The following is a 21,056-nucleotide window of genomic DNA, read 5'->3' as shown; positions in this document are numbered from 1 at the left end:
AGAGATCCGGAGAACCGGAGAGCCGGAGAATCAGAGATCCGGAGAATCAGAGATCCGGAGAATCAGAGATCCGGAGAATCAGAGAACCAGAGAATCGGAGAACCGGAGTATCAGAGAGCCGGAGTATCAGAGAGCCGGAGAATCAGAAAACCGGAGAATCAGAGAACCGGAGAATCAGAGAACCGGAGAATCAGAGAACCGGAGAATCAGAGATCCAGAGAATTAGAGATCCGGAGAATCGGAGAACCAGAGAATCGGAGAACCGGAGTATCAGAGAGCCGGAGTATCAGAGATCCGGAGAACCGGAGAGCCGGAGAATCAGAGATCCGGAGAATCAGAGATCCGGAGAATCAGAGAACCAGAGAATCGGAGAACCGGAGTATCAGAGAGCCGGAGTATCAGAGAGCCGGAGAATCAGAGAACCGGAGTATCAGAGAGCCGGAGAATCAGAGATCCGGAGAATCAGAGATCCGGAGAATCAGAGAACCAGAGAATCGGAGAACCGGAGAATCAGAGAGCCGGAGTATCAGAGATCCGGAGAACCGGAGAACCGGAGTATCAGAGAGCCGGAGAATCAGAGAACCGGAGAATCAGAGAACCGGAGAATCAGAGAACCGGAGAGTCAGAGAATCGGAGAACCGGAGAAACTGAGAACCAGAGAATCAGAGAACCGGAGAATCAGAGAACCAGAGAACCGGAGAATCAGAGAACCAGAGAACCGGAGAATCAGAGAACCGGAGATTCAGAGAACCGGAGAATCAGAGAACCGGAGAATCAGAGAGCCGGAGAATCAGAGAACCGGAGAATCAGAGAACCGGAGAATCAGAGAGCCGGAGAATCAGAGAACCGGAGAATCAGAGAACCCGAGAATCAGAGAACCGGAGAATCAGAGAGCCGGAGAATCAGAGAGCCGGAGAATCAGAGAACCGGAGAATCAGAGAACCAGAGAACCGGAGAATCAGAGAACCGGAGAATCTGAAGCCTTGGGGCTTTACCACACGATTCTTCACGTGCTGCTTCTCGGGGGAAAGGATTAAAACTCTTACTCCACAAAATCTAATGGCTACAAATGAAACATTTGCCCGGCTTAATGTGAAAGCACGTGGGTGCGTGTCCCAGACAGGGCACGTGGGTGCGTGTCCCAGACAGGGCACGTGGGTGCGTGTCCCAGACAGGGCACGTGGGTGCGTGTCCCAGACAGGGCACGTGGGTGCGTGTCCCAGACAAGGCACGTGGGTGCGTGTCCCAGACAGGGCACGTGGGTGCGTGTCCCAGACAGGGCACGTGGGTGCGTGTCCCAGACAGGGCACGTGGGTGCGTGTCCCAGACAGGGCACGTGGGTGCGTGTCCCAGATAGGGCACGTGGGTGCGTGTCCCAGACAGGGCACGTGGGTGCGTGTCCCAGACAGGGCACGTGGGTGCGTGTCCCAGACAGGGCACGTGGGTGCGTGTCCCAGACAGGGCACGTGGGTGCGTGTCCCAGACAGGGCACGTGGGTGCGTGTCCCAGACAGGGCACGTGGGTGCGTGTCCCAGACAGGGCACGTGGGTGCGTGTCCCAGACAGGGCACGTGGGTGCGTGTCCCAGACAGGGCAGCGACACGTACCAGCTTAATCTAATCAATTAGCACAACGCAGGCCCCAAGCTCCCCCGCCTTACCAGCACATACACAGAGAGGAAGGGGGGAGAGGAGAGGGAGAGAGAGAAGAAGAGGAAGACAGAGAGGCGGGGTAAAAGGAAACAGGAAAGGAAGAGAAAGAGGAGAGAGCGAGGGAGGGGCGCAGGTGTAGAGGAAGGGAGAGAGGGGGAGTATAAGGGAGACAGAGGAAAGGGAGAGAGAGCGTGCAGAGGGAGTGGGAGAGCGCGGAGGGAGGGAGAGCAGAGGGAGAGGGAGAGAGCGGAGGGAGGGAGAGCATAGGGAGAGGAAGGGAGAGAGCAGAGGGAGAGAAAGGGAGGGAGAGAGCAGAGGGAGAGGAAGGGAGGGAGAGGGCAGAGGGAGAGAAAGGGAGGGAGAGGGCAGAGGGAGAGGACAGAGGGAGAGAGCAGAGGGAGAGAGCTGTTTCCCGGGTTTCCGCGCGGTTTCCCGGGTTTCCGCGCCGGTTCCAGGGTCTCCGCGCCGTTTCCCGGGTTTCCGCGCCGTTTCCCGGGTTTACGCGCTGCGCTGGTGAGCCCTGAATGTTACTGTAATGTAGCTTTTAATAAATTAATTTCCTTTAATTGTCAATGAAGGGAAAACGTCCCTCCCCCCGACTGGGGCGCTTACCCCCTGCTGCCTCTAAAAAGTGGCCCTCCCTCCTATAATCACAGCGAACTAATCCCAGTGACATGTTTACGTGGCCTGACACGGCGTGATTTATCCCTCGTCACGCAAATCTGACACCTACTGTAGAAGTATTTTGATGGTAGGTTTTTAAAGTGAGGCGTGGGAGGGGATTTGAATTCCTCTGGCTGCTCCCTTCTGTGTGATGTCACAGTGTGATGTCACTGCGATCAGCGAGTGCTTGTACAGTCAGAGCCCCCCATCCCTTATCTTTATTGGCTCACTGATAAGGACGGGGTGTGGGATAAGGGGGGAGAACACACTTTATTGCTTTTCCCCATTCAGAGACCCCGAAGAAGTCCAACGTGTTGACTATGTGTGTGGGGGGGAACGGGGTGGGGGGGGGGGGGGGGGAGGGAACGGGGTGGGGGGGAAGGTGGGGGCATATTAAAGTCCCATTAAATGCCCACGTGGCCAGCACGGGGTACTTTGCTTTCTTGCATCTTTTATGTGAAACTATTTGAGGGTTTTGGCAACCTGGATCTAACAGAGCAGAGATACCCCAAAACCACCCCCCCTACTGCCCTGCATATACCCGGCATAAAGATACCCTCCCACCCCAAAACCACCCCCACTCCTGCCCTGCATACACCCAGCATAAAGATACCCTCCCACCCCAAAACCACCCCCACTCCTGCCCTGCATACACCCGGCATAAAGATACCCTCCCACCCCAAAACCACCCCCACTCCTGCCCTGCATACACCCAGCATAAAGATACCCCCCCACCCCAAAACCACCCCCACTCCTGCCCTGCATACACCCGGCATAAAGATACCCTCCCACCCCAAAACCACCCCACTCCTGCCCTGCATACACCCGGCATAAAGATACCCTCCCACCCCAAAACCAGCCCCAGTCCTGCCCTGCATACACCCGGCATAAAGATACCCTCCCACCCCAAAAGCACCCCCAGACCTGCCCTGCATACACCCGGCATAAAGATACCCTCCCACCCCAAAACCACCCCCAGTCCTGCCCTGCATACACCCGGCATAAAGATACCCTCCCACCCCAAAACCAACCCCACTCCTGCCCTGTCATTACTGCACACATTACTCCCGGCATAAAGATACCCCCCCACCCAAAACCAGTCCTGCCCTGTCATTACTGCACACATTAATCCCGGCATAAAGATACCCTCCCACCCCAAAACCAACCCCACTCCTGCCCTGTTATTACTGCACACATTACTCCCGGCATAAAGATACCCCCCCCACCCAAAACCAGTCCTGCCCTGTCATTACTGCACACATTACTCCCGGCATAAAGATACCCTCCCACCCCAAAACCAACCCCAGTCCTGCCCTGCATACACCCGGCATAAAGATAAACTCCCACCCCAAAACCAACCCCCCTCCTGCCCTGCATACACCCGGCATAAAGATACCCTCCCACCCCAAAACCAACCCCAGTCCTGCCCTGCATACACCCAGCATAAAGATACCAACCCCCCCCAAAACCAACCCCAGTCCTGCCCTGCATACACCCAGCATAAAGATACCCTCCCACCCCAAAACCAACCCCACTCCTGCCCTGTATACACCCGGCATAAAGATACCCTCCCACCCCAAAACCAACCCCACTCCTGCCCTGCATACACCCGGCATAAAGATACCCTCCCACCCCAAAACCAACCCCACTCCTGCCCTGCATACACCCAGCATAAAGATACCCTCCCACCCCAAAACCAACCCCAGTCCTGCCCTGCATACACCCGGCATAAAGATCCCCTCCCACCCCAAAACCACCCCCCCTCCTGCCCTGCATACACCCGGTATAAAGATACCCTCCCACCCCAAAACCACCCCCACTCCTGCCCTGCATACACCCGGCATAAAGATACCCTCCCACCCCAAAACCACCCCCACTCCTGCCCTGCATACACCCGGCATAAAGATACCCTCCCACCCCAAAACCACCCCCACTCCTGCCCTGCATACACCCGGCATAAAGATACCCTCCCACCCCAAAACCAACCCCAGTCCTGCCCTGCATACACCCGGCATAAAGATCCCCTCCCACCCCAAAACCACCCCCCCTCCTGCCCTGCATACACCCGGTATAAAGATACCCTCCCACCCCAAAACCACCCCCACTCCTGCCCTGCATACACCCGGCATAAAGATACCCTCCCACCCCAAAACCACCCCCACTCCTGCCCTGCATACACCCGGCATAAAGATACCCTCCCACCCCAAAACCACCCCCACTCCTGCCCTGCATACACCCGGCATAAAGATACCCTCCCACCCCAAAACCAACCCCAGTCCTGCCCTGCATACACCAGGCATAAAGATACCCTCCCACCCCAAAACCAACCCCAGTCCTGCCCTGCATACACCCGGCATAAAGATACCCCCCCACCCCAAAACCACCCCCAGTCCTGCCCTGCATACACCCAGCATAAAGATACCCTCCCACCCCAAAACCACCCCCCTCCTGCCCTGCATACACCCGGCATAAAGATACCCTCCCACCCCAAAACCACCCCCACTCCTGCCCTGCATACACCCGGCATAAAGATACCCTCCCACCCCAAAACCAACCCCAGTCCTGCCCTGCATACACCAGGCATAAAGATACCCTCCCACCCCAAAACCAACCCCACTCCTGCCCTGCATACACCCAGCATAAAGATACCCTCCCACCCCAAAACCAACCCCAGTCCTGCCCTGCATACACCCAGCATAAAGATACCCTCCCACCCCAAAACCAACCCCAGTCCTGCCCTGCATACACCCGGCATAAAGATCCCCTCCCACCCCAAAACCACCCCCCCTCCTGCCCTGCATACACCCGGTATAAAGATACCCTCCCACCCCAAAACCACCCCCACTCCTGCCCTGCATACACCCGGCATAAAGATACCCTCCCACCCCAAAACCACCCCCACTCCTGCCCTGCATACACCCGGCATAAAGATACCCTCCCACCCCAAAACCACCCCCACTCCTGCCCTGCATACACCCGGCATAAAGATACCCTCCCACCCCAAAACCAACCCCAGTCCTGCCCTGCATACACCAGGCATAAAGATACCCTCCCACCCCAAAACCAACCCCAGTCCTGCCCTGCATACACCCGGCATAAAGATACCCCCCCACCCCAAAACAACCCCCAGTCCTGCCCTGCATACACCCAGCATAAAGATACCCTCCCACCCCAAAACCACCCCCTCCTGCCCTGCATACACCCGGCATAAAGATACCCTCCCACCCCAAAACCACCCCCAGCCCTGCCCTGCATACACCCAGCATAAAGATACCCTCCCACCCCAAAACCAACCCCAGTCCTGCCCTGCATACACCCGGCATAAAGATACCCTCCCACCCCAAAACCAACCCCTCTCCTGCCCTGCATACACCCGGCATAAAGATACCCTCCCACCCCAAAACCAACCCCAGTCCTGCCCTGCATACACCCGGCATAAAGATACCCCCCCACCCCAAAACCAACCCCAGTCCTGCCCTGTCATTACTGCACACATTACACCCGGCATAAAGATACCCCCCCACCCCAAAACCACCCCCAGTCCTGCCCTGCATACACCCGGCATAAAGAAACCCTCCCTGTGCCAAGAACTTTCCCAACCGGCAATTGGGAACGTCTGAGAACGCCGTGTCCTTCCCGTGTCCTTCCCGTGTGCTCAGAGTCGTCATGTTCCGGGTTCTTGTGTGACTTTATTTAGATTGGACCTTGGAGGGGGGTTAGTTGTTGTAATCTTCCTATTGGACGTCAAACGACACCAAATTCACCAAGGAACAAATATCCCTTCTGAAACAATGTTTCTGCCCCAGTTCTTTAGCCGGGAACATTTAATAAATGACTATTCTCCCCTCCCCCACAATCTGGTCCCTGCCACGCCGAATCCCCATTATTTTATCGCTGCCGTCCCATCTGCAGAGACGGATTTATGTCACGCGCGTTCAGCCAGACATCGCAAAAGGGTCGGTTTCCTTATTACAAGATCAGTCTCATGGAAAAATGATTTAAAATGCATCGAATCTACGCGTCCAGCTGCGTATAATCTCGCTGAGCGCGATCCCACCGAACGTTATCCCGCCGAGCGCGATCCCACCGAACGTTATCCCGCCGAGCGCCATCCCACCGAACGTTATCCCGCCGAGCGCTATCCCAGCCCACGGGGACCCCGACAAGGAGCGCCAGATGTGGGCTAGTATTGGTATCATTTATCAAAATATGTCCCAAACAATAAATCACCTTCACCCCCCATAACACACAGGTGCGCGCGGAGCTGTTCCCGGGGGAGCGCTCACGAGGTGGCGCCACTCTGTACGGCGTGAACGAGAGGTGGCGCCACTCTGTACGGCGTGAACGAGAGGCGGCGCCAATCTGTACGGTGTGAACGAGAGGCGGCGCCACTCTGTGCGGCATGAACGAGAGGCGGCGCCAATCTGTACGGCGTGAACGAGAGGCGGCGCCACTCTGTACGGCGTGAACGAGAGGCGGCGCCACTCTGTGCGGCGTGAACGAGAGGCGGCGCCACTCTGTACGGCGTGAACGAGGCGGCGCCACTCTGTACGGCATGAACGAGAGGCGGCGCCACTCTGTACGGCGTGAACGAGAGGCGGCGCCACTCTGTGCGGCGTGAACGAGAGGCGGCGCCATTCTGTACGGCGTGAACGAGAGGCGGCGCCACTCTGTGCGGCGTGAACGAGAGGCGGCGCCACTCTGTACGGCATGAACGAGAGGCGGCGCCACTCTGTGCAGCGTGAACGAGGCGGCGCCACTCTGTACGGCGTGAACGAGAGGTGGCGCCATTGTATGGCGTGAACGAGAGGCGGCGCCACTCTGTGCGGCGTGAACGAGAGGTGGCGCCACTCTGTACGGCGTGAACGAGAGGTGGCGCCACTCTGTACGGCGTGAACGAGAGGTGGCGCCACTCTGTGCGGCGTGAACGAGAGGTGGCGCCACTCTGTACGGCGTGAACGAGAGGCGGCGCCACTCTGTACGGCGTGAACGAGAGGTGGCGCCACTCTGTGCGGCGTGAACGAGAGGTGGCGCCACTCTGTACGGCGTGAACGAGAGGCGGCGCCAATCTGTGTGGCGTGAACGAGAGGTGGCGTCACTCTGTGCGGCGTGAACGAGAGGCGGCGCCACTCTGTATGGCGTGAACGAGAGGCGGCGCCACTCTGTGCGGCGTGAACGAGAGGTGGCGCCACTCTGTGCGGCGTGAACGAGAGGCGGCGCCAATCTGTACGGCGTGAACGAGAGGCGGCGCCAATCTGTGCGGCGTGAACGAGAGGTGGCGTCACTCTGTGCGGCGTGAACGAGAGGCGGCGCCACTCTGTACGGCGTGAACGAGAGGCGGCGCCAATCTGTGCGGCGTGAACGAGAGGTGGCGCCACTCTGTACGGCGTGAACAAGAGGCGGCGCCACTCTGTACGGCGTGAACGAGAGGCGGCGCCAATCTGTGCGGCGTGAACGAGAGGCGGCGCCACTCTGTGCGGCGTGAACGAGAGGTGGCGCCAATCTGTGCGGCGTGAACGAGAGGTGGCGTCACTCTGTGCGGCGTGAACGAGAGGCGGCGCCACTCTGTATGGCGTGAACGAGAGGTGGCGCCACTCTGTGCGGCGTGAACGAGAGGTGGCGTCACTCTGTGCGGCGTGAACGAGAGGCGGCGCCACTCTGTATGGCGTGAACGAGAGGCGGCGCCACTCTGTGCGGCGTGAACGAGAGGTGGCGCCACTCTGTGCGGCGTGAACGAGAGGCGGCGCCAATCTGTACGGCGTGAACGAGAGGCGGCGCCAATCTGTGCGGCGTGAACGAGAGGGGGCGTCACTCTGTGCGGCGTGAACGAGAGGCGGCGCCACTCTGTACGGCGTGAACGAGAGGCGGCGCCAATCTGTGCGGCGTGAACGAGAGGCGGCGCCACTCTGTGCGGCGTGAACGAGAGGTGGCGCCAATCTGTGCGGCGTGAACGAGAGGTGGCGTCACTCTGTGCGGCGTGAACGAGAGGCGGCGCCACTCTGTATGGCGTGAACGAGAGGTGGCGCCACTCTGTGCGGCGTGAACGAGAGGTGGCGCCACTCTGTACGGCGTGAACGAGAGGCGGCGTGAACGAGAGGCGGCGCCACTCTGTACGGCGTGAACGAGAGGCGGCGCCACTCTGTACGACGTGAACGAGAGGCGGCGCCACTCTGTACGGCGTGAACGAGAGGCGGCGCCACTCTGTACGGCGTGAACGAGAGGCGGCGCCACTCTGTACGGCGTGAACGAGAGGCGGCGCCACTCTGTACGGCGTGAACGAGAGGCGGCGCCACTCTGTACGGCGTGAACGAGAAACTCCGGCTACGGATTAGGAAGTGATTGGAGACGGGTACTTACCGGGGCAAAGAGAAAGTGGGGGTTTTCTGCCTCATTTTTCTATTTAAAATGGAATTATTTCTTGTATTTTTGTTCTAAATGTAGTTTTCCTTTGCTGGGGGGTAAGACCCATTTTTCCATGTTTAATGACAAACACGGATATTGAGCTCAGCCACAAAACGAACGCGCCATCACAGCGCGGTGACTCCGTAAATACATGCGCACGTGATGTAACTATGCCGTGTTGTGTCAACTACAATCGCCAGGGCATGAAGATTATTATAATCATTATTATTATTATTATTATTAACCTGGCTGAATCATGGACCCCACCCCACCCACACTTTCTCCAAATCACTGAGGCCGAACCCCTGGACCCCTTCCGTATCCGAGAGGCCCAAACGCATCGAGGTGCCGCGGTGCTCCTGGGGATCGAGATGCAGAAAGAGTTTGTAGGGTCAAGATTTGCATCCATCCATTACAATGAACACGTTGCCTCACATAGTAATACAGAGTATCTCTATATATTTGCAGCCTCCCCTGGTTTAATGCAGGGAAATCACATCAGGGATTCATGGGGTTAAGTGCGATGAGTAACTTTCATAAAATACAAAAAAAAACCAGGTAAGTAATATTGTTACTTAACTGGGAACGTTTTCACGGTAATTAAACACGCTCGTTTGTGTCTATAATGAAATATTCGCCACTCCGGCCAATGAAAGTGTCCGAAATGTACAAACAGATAAAAGTGAAGCACGCTAGGTTTGCAATAAACAGTACATTTTACAGAACGCTCTTCCATTTTCACGGGGCGCAGGTAAGAAAGTAATGGTATTTTTCTAAGAGATGACAGTGACATTGGTAAGTTACGCCGAGTTCCCGGATCTGTACCGAGACTTAAAATAACATGTTCTGACGTCGGTGTATCTTCAGAGGCCCAATCCCACCCAGAATCAGCTTTGCACTAAACAACCCCAAAAAAACACAGCTTCGGTCCAGTACTGGCCTCTGTATCAGAGAGTGACTGTCGCTGCCATTCCCAGAATCCTCTGCTTGTCCCATCCTCGCAATGTATATAGGGTCTCACTCAAGTGAGGCCAATACCATGGTCCGACTGGAGTGATGTTCTATCCCAAGCCAGCAGAAAGGAGAGAGGTTCAGGGCACTGCGGATTTCAAGAACATTTATTAGCTAAGTGCTTATCTAATCCGTAGTGCCCTGAGCCCCTCTCCTTTTTGCTGATTCTGGCGTTCTTTCACTGACAGGGGCTCCCCTGGACCAGGAGCATCGGTAACAGCGAGCATCTGCTAAATTATTGTATGGTGTGCAGCATCAACATGGACATCCTCAAGCATGGACAGGCCACAGTACTGGAACGTACAATACAACCCAGAAACAGGTCAGTGCCATCACATTGGAACACCCGGATAAAAGGTAGATTGGCAATCTCCTTCATAGTGTCAAGAATGCCCCACCTCAAGTGGGCCGAAGGCTCCGATTATACACACGCACTGCAACGCGTGCGTGCGCGCGCATCTGTGACGTCGCGGAGTGACATGAGCACAAGCGAGACTGTGTCCCGTGATGCGTCACGTGATGCGCCGTCGCAACCACAAAATTTGGAAAACGCTTCAACTGTCTCCCGCATTGCAGTAGCGAGCAGCACGACAGTCGCGGTAGGTATAAGCACTTTGTGGGGATGCATAGTATTTGTTTTGGCGCTGCGCGGCGTCGCTGCGGGGATATGCACGGCCTTAGGTGGGAATACACTCTGCTTTCTGGGATCAGTACCCCGTCACTCTGGGCACTGCCCACCTCGTCCATGGGATCAGCACGCTCGCTCCTCTTCCCTGCTGAGCGCGCGCTCGCTCCTCTTCCCTGCTGAGCGCGCGCTCGCTCCTCTTCCCTGCTGAGCGCGCGCTCGCTCCTCTTCCCTGCTGAGCGCGCGCTCGCTCCTCTTCCCTGCTGAGCGCGCGCTCGCTCCTCTTCCCTGCTGAGCGCGCGCTCGCTCCTCTTCCCTGCTGAGCGCGCGCTCGCTCCTCTTCCCTGCTGAGCGCGCGCTCGCTCCTCTTCCCTGCTGAGCGCGCGCTCGCTCCTCTTCCCTGCTGAGCGCACGCTCGCTCCTCTTCCCTGCTGAGCGCAGGCTCGCTCCTCTTCCCTGCTGAGCCCACGCTCGCTCCTCTTCCCTGCTGAGCGCACGCTCTCTCCTCTTCCCTGCTGAGCGCACGCTCGCTCCTCTTCCCTGCTGAGCGCACGCTCGCTCCTCTTCCCTGCTGAGCGCACGCTCGCTCCTCTTCCTTGCTGAGCGCACGCTCACTCCTCTTCCCTGCTGAGCACACGCTCACTCCTCTTCCCTGCTGAGCACACGCTCACTCCTCTTCTGGCCAGAGAACAATCTTGGGCCATTACTGTGGGCGCTGACTATATAGGGCACGTTCCTTGATTGAACACAATAAATGGTGGCAGGACATCCTTAACACACACATAACCCTATTTACAGGACTCACAGTGAGGCTTCCGTCTGAACTCTGAGGAACCGGCTTCTAGAACATCTGGCGGATCTATATATATATATACACACTTCTATCTCCCTATAGTTACACCACTGGTGTACACACCATACAAAGGAGTGACTCCCTTTCTGCATAGTAATCCACGAGGGGGAGGGGAACAACCCGAGAGATCTCACACAGTTAACCCATTAAGGCTGTTAACCCCTTATACGAATTTATAGTCCCCAAAGGGGAGGGGGGGGGGCTACATTCATATATACAAACTTTTCCAAACCTCACAGGTCTCTTCTTCACATGTACAGAGCTTCCCAAACCTCACAGGTCTCTTCTCCACGTGTACAGAGCTACCCAGACCTCACAGGTCTCTTCTTCACATGTACAGAGCTTCCAAAACCTCACAGGTCTCTTCTTCACGTGTACAGAGCTACCCAAACCTCACAGGTCTCTTCTTCACGTGTACAGAGCTACCCAAACCTCACAGGTCTCTTCTTCACGTGTACAGAGCTTCCCAACCCTCACAGGTCTCTTTTTAAAGTGCACGCATCTGTGATGAACGCTTATGTAGGTCCCCTAAAAGATATAACAACCTACAACCTACTTTTTAGTGTTAATCTACAAATCTATAATGGATCAATATACTGTAGTAATGATCGACACTCAGGTTAATCTTGGATGACACTTTCTTGTTCAGAACCGTGGGCAGAATCTCAGGGACAGAAGATAGGCTTAATATAAAGGATCAGACCTGCGATATGATGGGGGGGGGGTTCTGGGCTGGGAAACTGCCCTCCCCCTCCCAACGCGGATATGTGTCAGTGTGCAAGCTGTACACAGCGGGTAGGAGGCTGCGCTGGGAATGGAACCGGGACAATGTATGGAGAAGCAAGTGTGATTCTGCTGCTGTTTGTGCTGTGCACTGTTGTCGCTGTTTGTGCTGTGTGCTGTTGTCGCTGTTTGTGCTGTGCGCTGTTGTTGCTGTTTGTGCTGTACACTTGTCGCTGTTTGTGCTGTACACTTGTCGCTGTTTGTGCTGTACACTTGTCGCTGTTTGTGCTGTGTGCTGTTGTCGCTGTTTGTGCTGTGCGCTGTTGTTGCTGTTTGTGCTGTACACTGTTGTCGTTGTTTGTGCTGTTGTCGCTGTTTGTGCTGTACACTGTTGTCCATGTTTGTGCTGTACACTGTTGTCCATGTTTGTGCTGTACACTGTTGTCGCTGTACACTGTTGTCGCTGTTTGTGCTGTGCACTGTTGTCGCTGTTTGTGCTGTACACTTGTCGCTGTTTGTGCTGTACACTTGTCGCTGTTTGTGTTGTGCACTGTTGTCGCTGTTTGTGCTGTACACTGTTGTCGCTGTTTGTGCTGTACACTGTTGTCGCTGTTTGTGCTGTACACTGTTGTCGCTGTTTGTGCTGTACGCTGTTGTCGCTGTTTGTACTGTACGCTGTTGTCGCTGTACGCGGTTGTCGCTCTTTGTGCTGTACACTGTTGTCGCTCTTTTTGCTGTACATTGTTGTCGCTGTTTGTGCTGTACATTGTTGTCGCTGTTTGTGCTGTACACTGTTGTCGCTGTTTGTGCTGTACACTGTTGTCGCTCTTTTTGCTGTACATTGTTGTCGCTGTTTGTGCTGTACATTGTTGTCGCTGTTTGTGCTGTACACTGTTGTCGCTGTTTGTGCTGTACACTGTTGTCGCTGTTTGTGCTGTACCCTGTTGTCGCTCTTTGTGCTGTACACTGTTGTCGCTCTTTTTGCTGTACATTGTTGTCGCTGTTTGTGCTGTACATTGTTGTCGCTGCTTGTGCTGTACACTGTTGCCGCTGTTTGTGCTGTACACTGTTGTCGCTGTTTGTGCTGTACACTGTTGTCGCTGTTTGTGCTGTACACTGTTGTCGCTGTTTGTGCTGTACACTGTTGTCGCTGTTTGTGCTGTACACTGTTGTCGCTGTTTGTGCTGTACACTGTTGTCGCTCTTTGTGCTGTACACTGTTGTCGCTGTTTGTGCTGTACACTGTTGTCGCTGTTTGTGCTGTACACTGTTGTCGCTGTTTGTGCTGTACACTGTTGTCGCTGTTTGTGCTGTACACTGTTGTCGCTGTTTGTGCTGTACACTGTTGTCGCTGTTTGTGCTGTACACTGTTGTTGCTGTACGCGGTTGTCGCTGTTTGTGCTGTACACTGTTGTCGCTGTTTGTGCTGTACACTGTTGTCGCTGTTTGTGCTGTACACTGTTGTCGCTGTTTGTGCTGTACACTGTTGTCGCTGTTTGTGCTGTACACTGTTGTCGCTGTTTGTGCTGTACACTGTTGTCGCTGTTTGTGCTGTACACTGTTGTCGCTCTTTTTGCTGTACATTGTTGTCGCTGTTTGTGCTGTACATTGTTGTCGCTGTTTGTGCTGTACACTGTTGTCGCTGTTTGTGCTGTACACTGTTGTCGCTGTTTGTGCTGTACACTGTTGTCGCTGTTTGTGCTGTACACTGTTGTCGCTGTTTGTGCTGTACACTGTTGTCGCTGTTTGTGCTGTACACTGTTGTCGCTGTTTGTGCTGTACACTGTTGTCGCTGACCTACTTTGTGCGCCTGCACACACCTTGGCCAGGTCCCAGCCTCATTGTTAACGAGATATGTGTCACGCGTAAGAAACTGGAGTCGTGAGGTTCTTGCATTTCAGGAAACAGAAGCGACACCCCCCGCACATCAAAGCAAAGTCCCCTCAGGTACATGGGTCCCCGTGCAGCGGAGGATTCTGGGACAGAATTGCAGGCTTTAATAGGGTCACCAACATGATGCGCGGGCTACGGGAGATCCCTAGCCGCAAAGTGGGGGGGGGAGGGGGGGTAAGAGAAACTATCACCAAGGGAGGCATCCCAACATGTGTCCATCTCAGGCTCTAACTCCAACCCCCTGGATATCACCTGTGGTGTCCCACAAGGCTCTGTTCTGGGGCCCCTACTCTTCTCATTAATGATCTTCCCACAGCTTGTAAGGAAGCCTCAATACACATGTATGCAGATGACACAATCCTATATGCACACAGCCATAGCCTCTCTGACCTTCAACACATACTTCAGTCTGACTTTTTGAGTCTCGAAAACTGGATTTCCCAAAACAAACTATTTTTATACACTGACAAGACTGTAACAATGGTATTTGGGACCAAGACTAAATTTGTAAAGCTTCCAGTGACTGAGCTCCTGATTAGTACCAACGCTAACACCACCCTAACACCTGTCACTAGTTTTAAATACCTGGGCTTATGGTTTGACTCCCACTTAACATTCGGGATGCACATTGATACCCTGACAACCAAGACCTATGCCAAACTAGGGGTACTTTACAGGAACAAATCCTCCCTAAGTCTCCTGGTCAGAAAGCGTATTGCACAGCAGATGCTAATGCCAATTATTGACTATGGAGACATAGTATATGGCTCGGCTCCTCAAACCCACCTTAGCAAACTTGACACACTCTACAATTCAATTTGTTGTTTTGTTCTCCAATGCAACTACAACACACATCACTGCGAAATGCTCAAAGAACTAGATTGGTCATCACTCGAGTCTAGGCGCAAAGTTTACCTTTCCTGTCTCACCCTCAAATACTTTCTGGGCAAGCTACCCAGCTACCTGAACAAGCTCCTCACCCCTACCACATGCAGCACCTATCACCTGAGATCAGACTCCAAAAGACTGTTCATGGTCCCAAGGCTCAACAAAGTATCCGGACGGTCGTCCTCCTACCGTGCACCCCAAAACTGGAATAACCTACCAGAGACTCTCACATCCACCACCAGCTTAAGTTCTTTCAAATCTAAGGCTGTCTCACACTTTAACCTGGTCTGTAACTGTTTCATACGCTCATAATATATATTATCTGTAACAGTGCACGCAATGTCTTGTATATAATGTATACCCTGCTCATTTATGTAACTGTACTTGTAACCATGTATTATTTGTTTTACTCTGTGCTCAGGACATACTTGAAAACGAGAGGTAACTCTCAATGTATTACTTCCTGGTAACATATTTTATAAATAAATTAATTAATAAATCTCTCAGAGAAAGGAGGTTATTCCCTGGGGCTGCAGGCTGGGAGCCTCGGGGGAAATGGGAGGTAGGAAAGGGTGGTGGTTTCATGGAATAGCCGCCCAACAGAGGTGGCAGAGTGGCAAAATGATGCAAAACTGCGCGGGATGAACGCAAAGCGATCATAAAAATAAAGGGGAATCCCCCCCAAACTAACAGGTCTGTATATACTGTATTAAAGTCCGTGTGTAAATACGGGGCGCCGAGCCGTGGGACGGGGATGGTCATCTCCAGCTGCTCCCGCGTCACCGTGTGTTCAGCAAGAGTTTGCTCAGGCAGAGCCCCCCCCCGTCTCTCCCCTTCCCCTTACCGTCTCTCACCCTCCCCCCTCCCCTTATCGTCTCTCCCAGTCTCTCCCCGTCTCTCCCCCTCCCCTTATCGTCCCTCCCCCCCCCTGCGTCTCTCCCCCCCCCCTTATTGTCTCTCCCCCCCCCCCCCCCAACCCCACTCCCTTATCGTCTCTCTGATAAGCATAGAGAGATTACGAAGCTGGCAAAAACTCGCCCCTAATCACAGACCTACTGGCATTCATTTCCAGAGAAACAAAAGAAGCCCAATCTTTGCTCTTACCGTGGTTAGATTTCTTTAGTGAAGCCTATTAGATGGTTGCATAGTTACAAAGAGTCTCTCTCTCTCTCTCTCTCTCTCTCTCTCTCTCTCTCTCTCTCTCTCTCTCTCTCTCTCTTTCTCTTCTCTCTCTCTCTCTCTCTCTCTCTCTCTCTCTCTCTCTCTCTCTCTCTCTCCCTCTCTCTCTCTCTCTCTCCTCTCTCTCTCTCCCTCTCTCCCTCTCTCTCTCCCTCTCTCTCTCCCTCTCCCTCCCTCCCTCTCCCTCCCTCTCCCTCCCTCTCCCTCTCTCTCTCCCTCTCCCACTTACTGCTTCTAATCACACACAGTGGTCTCTCCCCACACAGAGCTTACAATCTAATGGCTAAAGGAGACCCTGTCCCACAGAGCTTACACTCTAATGGCTAAAAGAGGCCCTGTCCCGCAGAGCTTACACTCTAATGGCTAAAGGAGGCCCTGTCCCGCAGAGCTTACACTCTAATGGCTAAAAGAGGCCCTGTCCCGCAGAGCTTACACTCTAATGGCTAAAGGAGACCCTGTCCCGCAGAGCTGACACTCTAATGGCTAAAGGAGACCCTGTCCCGCAGAGCTGACACTCTAATGGCTAAAGGAGACCCTGTCTAGCAGAGCTGACACTCTAATGGCTAAAGGAGACCCTGTCCCGCAGAGCTGACACTCTAATGGGCTAAAGGAGACCCTGTCCCACAGAGCTTACATTCTAATGGCTAAAAGAGGCCCTGTCCCGCAGAGCTGACACTCTAATGGCTAAAGGAGACCCTGTCCCGCAGAGCTTACACTCTAATGGCTAAAAGAGGCCCTGTCCCGCAGAGCTTACACTCTAATGGCTAAAGGAGGCCCTGTCCCGCAGAGCTTACACTCTAATGGCTAAAGGAGGCCCTGTCCCGCAGAGCTGACACTCTAATGGCTAAAGGAGACCCTGTCCCGCAGAGTTTACACTCTAATGGCTAAAGGAGGCCCTGTCCCGCAGAGCTGACACTCTAATGGCTAAAGGAGACCCTGTCCCGCAGAGCTGACACTCTAATGGCTAAAGGAGACCCTGTCCCGCAGAGCTGACACTCTAATGGCTAAAGGAGACCCTGTCCCGCAGAGCTGACACTCTAATGGCTAAAGGAAACCCTGTCCCGCAGAGCTTACACTCTAATGGCTAAAAGAGGCCTTGTCCCGCAGAGCTTACACTCTAATGGCTAAAGGAAACCCTGTCCCGCAGAGCTTACACTCTAATGGCTAAAGGAGGCCCTGACCCGCAGAGCTTACACTCTAATGGCTAAAGGAGGCCCTGTCCCACAGAGCTGACACTCTAATGGCTAAAGGAGGCCCTGTCCCGCAGAGCTGACACTCTAATGGCTAAAGGAGACCCTGTCCCGCAGTGCTTACACTCTAATGGCTAAAGCAGACCCTGTCCCGCAGAGCTTACACTCTAATGGGCTAAAGGAGACCCTGTCCCGCAGAGCTTACACTCTAATGGCTAAAGGAGGCCCTGTCCCGCAAAGCTTACACTCTAATGGCTAAAGGAGACCCTGTCCCGCAGAGCTGACACTCTAATGGCTAAAGGAGACCCTGTCCCGCAGAGCTTACACTCTAATGGCTAAAGGAGACCCTGTCCCGCAGAGCTTACACTCTAATGGCTAAAGGAGACCCTGTCCCACAGAGCTTACACTCTAATGGCTAAAGGAGACCCTGTCCCACAGAGCTTACACTCTAATGGGCTAAAGGAGACCCTGTCCCACAGAGCTTACACTCTAATGTCTATAGGAAACCCTGTCCCACAGAGCTTACACTCTAATGGCTAAAGGAGACCCTGTCCCGCAGAGCTTACACTCTAATGGCTAAAGGAGACCCTGTCCCGCAGAGCTGACACTCTTTACACGGAGTTGCGAGCCCTCCCATGTGACATTACCCAGGTTAAAAAAAAATTCCAATGTCTCCATAGCAACTAAAAGTTTTAAAGGATTTTCACCTAATCCAGGAGCGGCCGACTCCAATCCTCAGGGGCCACCAACAGGTCAGGTTTTAGTGATATCCCTGCTTCAGCACAGGTGGCTCAGTCGAAGACTCTATTCCTAAAGGGCCACCAACCGGTCACGTTTTAAGGATATCCCTGCTTCAGCACAGGTGATGCAGTCAAAGACTGAGCCACTGATTGAGCCACCTGTGCTGAAGCAGGGATATCCCTAAAGCGGCCCTTGGAGGGCTGTAGCTCCCGGGACTGCACTAATCTCATCGCATTATACCTGTTCCCAAAGTAACGCAACCCCCCGCTCCCAGCAAACAGCACAGGGATTATCCTCGGGGCGCGCACCCAAAGTAACGCAACCCCCCGCTCCCAGCAAACAGCACAGGGATTATACTCAGGGCGCGCGCCCAAAGTAACGCAACCCCCCGCTCCCAGCAAACAGCACAGGGATTATCCTCGGGGCGCGCGCCCAAAGTAACGCAACCCCCCGCTCCCAGCAAACAGCACAGGGATTATCCTTGGGGCGCGCGCCCAAAGTAACGCAACCCCCCGCTCCCAGCAAACAGCACAGGGATTATCCTCTGGGCGCTCACCCCGCGCCGGAGCCGAAACGTCACTTACAGAACAAAGCTGCGTCGGCTGTGCGGTCATTCCCCTTTATAATCTTCACTCCCTATTTAAAAACCAGGACTGGCTTACATTGTCCCATGCAAAGCCCCCCTGCCCCTCCCCCCCCCATAAATAGCAGCACAGGGTGGACTTGCCGTGAGATAATATCACGCGTTCCCGTGACGCCGTCTCTACGGCGGCTGAGAAAGTCGGAGGTTTCTTTGGCAGCCTGGCGCCGTGTTTATTAAGGGAGAGTGGCGTTAAATTCACAATGGCGGCCATATTTAAGGAGGACCCGCAAATAAATATGGCGCATGCGCGCCGATAATACCGCTAGGCCGAAGATTTTGGCAGTGGCGGTTACAGTGAAAAGGAGGCGGCACTATGTTTGGGATATTAGTGGGACTGAGGCGCTAACCCCGACAGTAAGAACCCACGCCAAAGACCAGCCCCCCCCCCCCCCCACTTACCTTCCTCCACGTCGTTGCGCGCGGCAGCCTCCAGGAGCGTCACGTTTTCGGGGAACGCCACCCTGCGCTCCTCCTCCTTGCCCCCCTGCCGTTTCTGCCGCCCCTTGGGTTTCTTGCCCTGTCCGTCCTTCTCGGACTGCGCCCACTTCTTCAGCTGCTGCGCCCGGCGCTTCTGCGCGTGCTTCAGCCGCTCCTGCGTGCTCATCCGGCTCACCGCCGGCATCTCCGACAGCAGCTCCGCGTGCTCCGCCATGGTCCCGGCGGAGAGGGGGGGGGGGGGTGGGGGAAGGCTGCGACGGGGGGTGAGGTCGGCACGACAAACCGCGTCAGAGACGGTGCGGGAACGCCGGCGCAGGGAGCGGAGCGAGCCCCGCCGGAGGCAAGCGTGCGGAACGTGGGCGTAGCGCCAGCTGCGCGGGCGTCAGCATGGCATCGGGTGGAGGCGCGGCGCCCGCCACACCGCGCAGTTTCCCGCGTCTTCTAAAACCGATGCCGGTCGACGTACGCCACGGCGATGAGCTGCAAAACGTGGCCTGCAGAGACACAGGTATTTCAGGTGTGTGCCATGGCATTACTATGGCGCGGTGCCCGGAGCCGCGGGCAGGAACGCTTCACGCGCCCCGGGGCTCGCCCGCCGCGGGCAAGGAGTTTATTTTTCGGCGGGTGGCACCCCGGCTCGGGCTCAGCACCTGTGCTCTTGTTTGAAGGGAAGCTTTAAATCCCCAGGAAATCTCGCCCGGGGCCGATCCCCGAGATCCGGTACTCCGACCCACGCCAAACGCCGGCCGTCCGCGGGTTCCCGGGCAGCGCGGGGGCCCCAGGCAGCGCGGGGGCGCGGGTTCCCGGGCAGCGCGGGGGCGCGGGTTCCCAGGCAGCGCAGGAGTAGGGGTGCTTGGCCTCCGGGTTTCACCCCGCAGATCACGGTTACCCGGGGGGATGGGAGTGTGCGGATCGGCGCCGGTATATAATGAGTAACAGTACCCGACGCCCGAGTACTTAGTGCTAATTACAGGTTTTTTAATGTAGATTTAAAGGGCCAATCAGAGGTCAGGTGCACCTGCTGCGGAGACCCGGCTCTGCTTCAGCAAAGTCCCAGGCTCCGCTCTCTCACGGCAGGACTGCTCTTTGCTCCGCTCTCTCACGTAGGGACACCTCTTTGCTCCGCTCTCTCACGTTGGGCCTCCTCTTTGCTCCGCTCTCTCACGTTGGGACTCCTCTTTGCTCCGCTCTCTCACGTTGGGACTCCTCTTTGCTCCGCTCTCTCACGGCAGGACTCCTCTTTGCTCCGCTCTCTCACGGCAGGACTCCTCTTTGCTCCGCTCTCTCACGGCAGGACTCCTCTTTGCTCCGCTCTCTCACGGCAGGACTCCTCTTTGCTCCGCTCTCTCACGGCAGGACACCTCTTTGCTCCGCTCTCTCACGGCAGGACTCCTCTTTGCTCCGCTCTCTCACGCAGGCACTCCCCTCTTGCACATTAAGCTGTTGCTGATCCCAAAGTCCTCGCGAGCGATCCCCGCACACACAGTCTCTGGGCTGGGGGGGCGGTCAGCACAGTCTCTGGGCTGGGGGGGTCAGCACAGTCTCTGGGCTGGGGGGGGGTCAGCACAGTGTCCTCGCTTACATTGTCCAGAGCAGTGGGGGGGGGGGGGGGTGCGGCAGGAAGAGGGGCTTGTCCGATACCCCTGAGATCACACCTCGTTAGCCGTCCGCTGGCTGTGGCAGGACGCAGGGAAGGGGGGGGGGGTTGTCCTTCTTCCCGTACCTGTGAGCAGGTGAGGGGGTCTCCGGACCGTGGGATCTCAATCCTGCCAAATGCAACAGGTGCCGCCCCCCTGGGAAGCTTCCGAAGGGTGGCCCGCTGGCACAGACACCCCACGGGGGGGCAGGGTAGGGTGCAGGCGTTGGTAGGACTCAGCTGTGCATGTTTGGGGGCTGTGTGAGCCCTCTCTCCCCTCCTCTCTCCTTCTCTTCTCCCCTCCTCTCTCCTTCTCCCCTCCTCTCTCTCCCCTCCCCCTGTCTCCCTGTGCTGCTGCTGCTTGGAAAGCTGAGCTGTTTCCTGTAGCCGCCCTCCCCTCCTGCAACACACAGACAAGGAAGCGGATCAGCATGGCTAGCCAGGAGGCGGAGCCCTGCCCGGGGGAGCACTCTGCCCCTCTCACACAGCCAGGAGGAGCCCTGCCCGGGGGAGCACTCTGC

At 55.6% G+C, this 21,056-nt stretch overlaps 1 protein-coding gene across 1 annotated transcript in view; it reads right to left on the bottom strand.

Moving 5' to 3' along the window:
- Positions 1-20,845, bottom strand: part of PPP1R16A (protein phosphatase 1 regulatory subunit 16A) — a 103,780-nt gene extending 82,935 nt beyond the window's left edge. The window contains exon 1 of the mRNA XM_075580868.1: positions 18,861-20,845. Coding sequence (XP_075436983.1) covers positions 18,861-19,113 — 253 coding nt within the window. The 5' untranslated portion in view covers positions 19,114-20,845. The remainder of the gene's footprint in view (positions 1-18,860) is intronic.
- Positions 20,846-21,056: the final 211 nt, after the last annotated feature.

The sequence above is a fragment of the Ascaphus truei genome, chromosome 2, assembly GCF_040206685.1.
Source record: "Ascaphus truei isolate aAscTru1 chromosome 2, aAscTru1.hap1, whole genome shotgun sequence".
Lineage (NCBI taxonomy): Eukaryota > Metazoa > Chordata > Amphibia > Anura > Ascaphidae > Ascaphus > Ascaphus truei.
The sequence above is the reverse complement of the archived record's forward strand: the minus strand, read 5'-3'. Positions and strand labels throughout refer to the sequence as shown.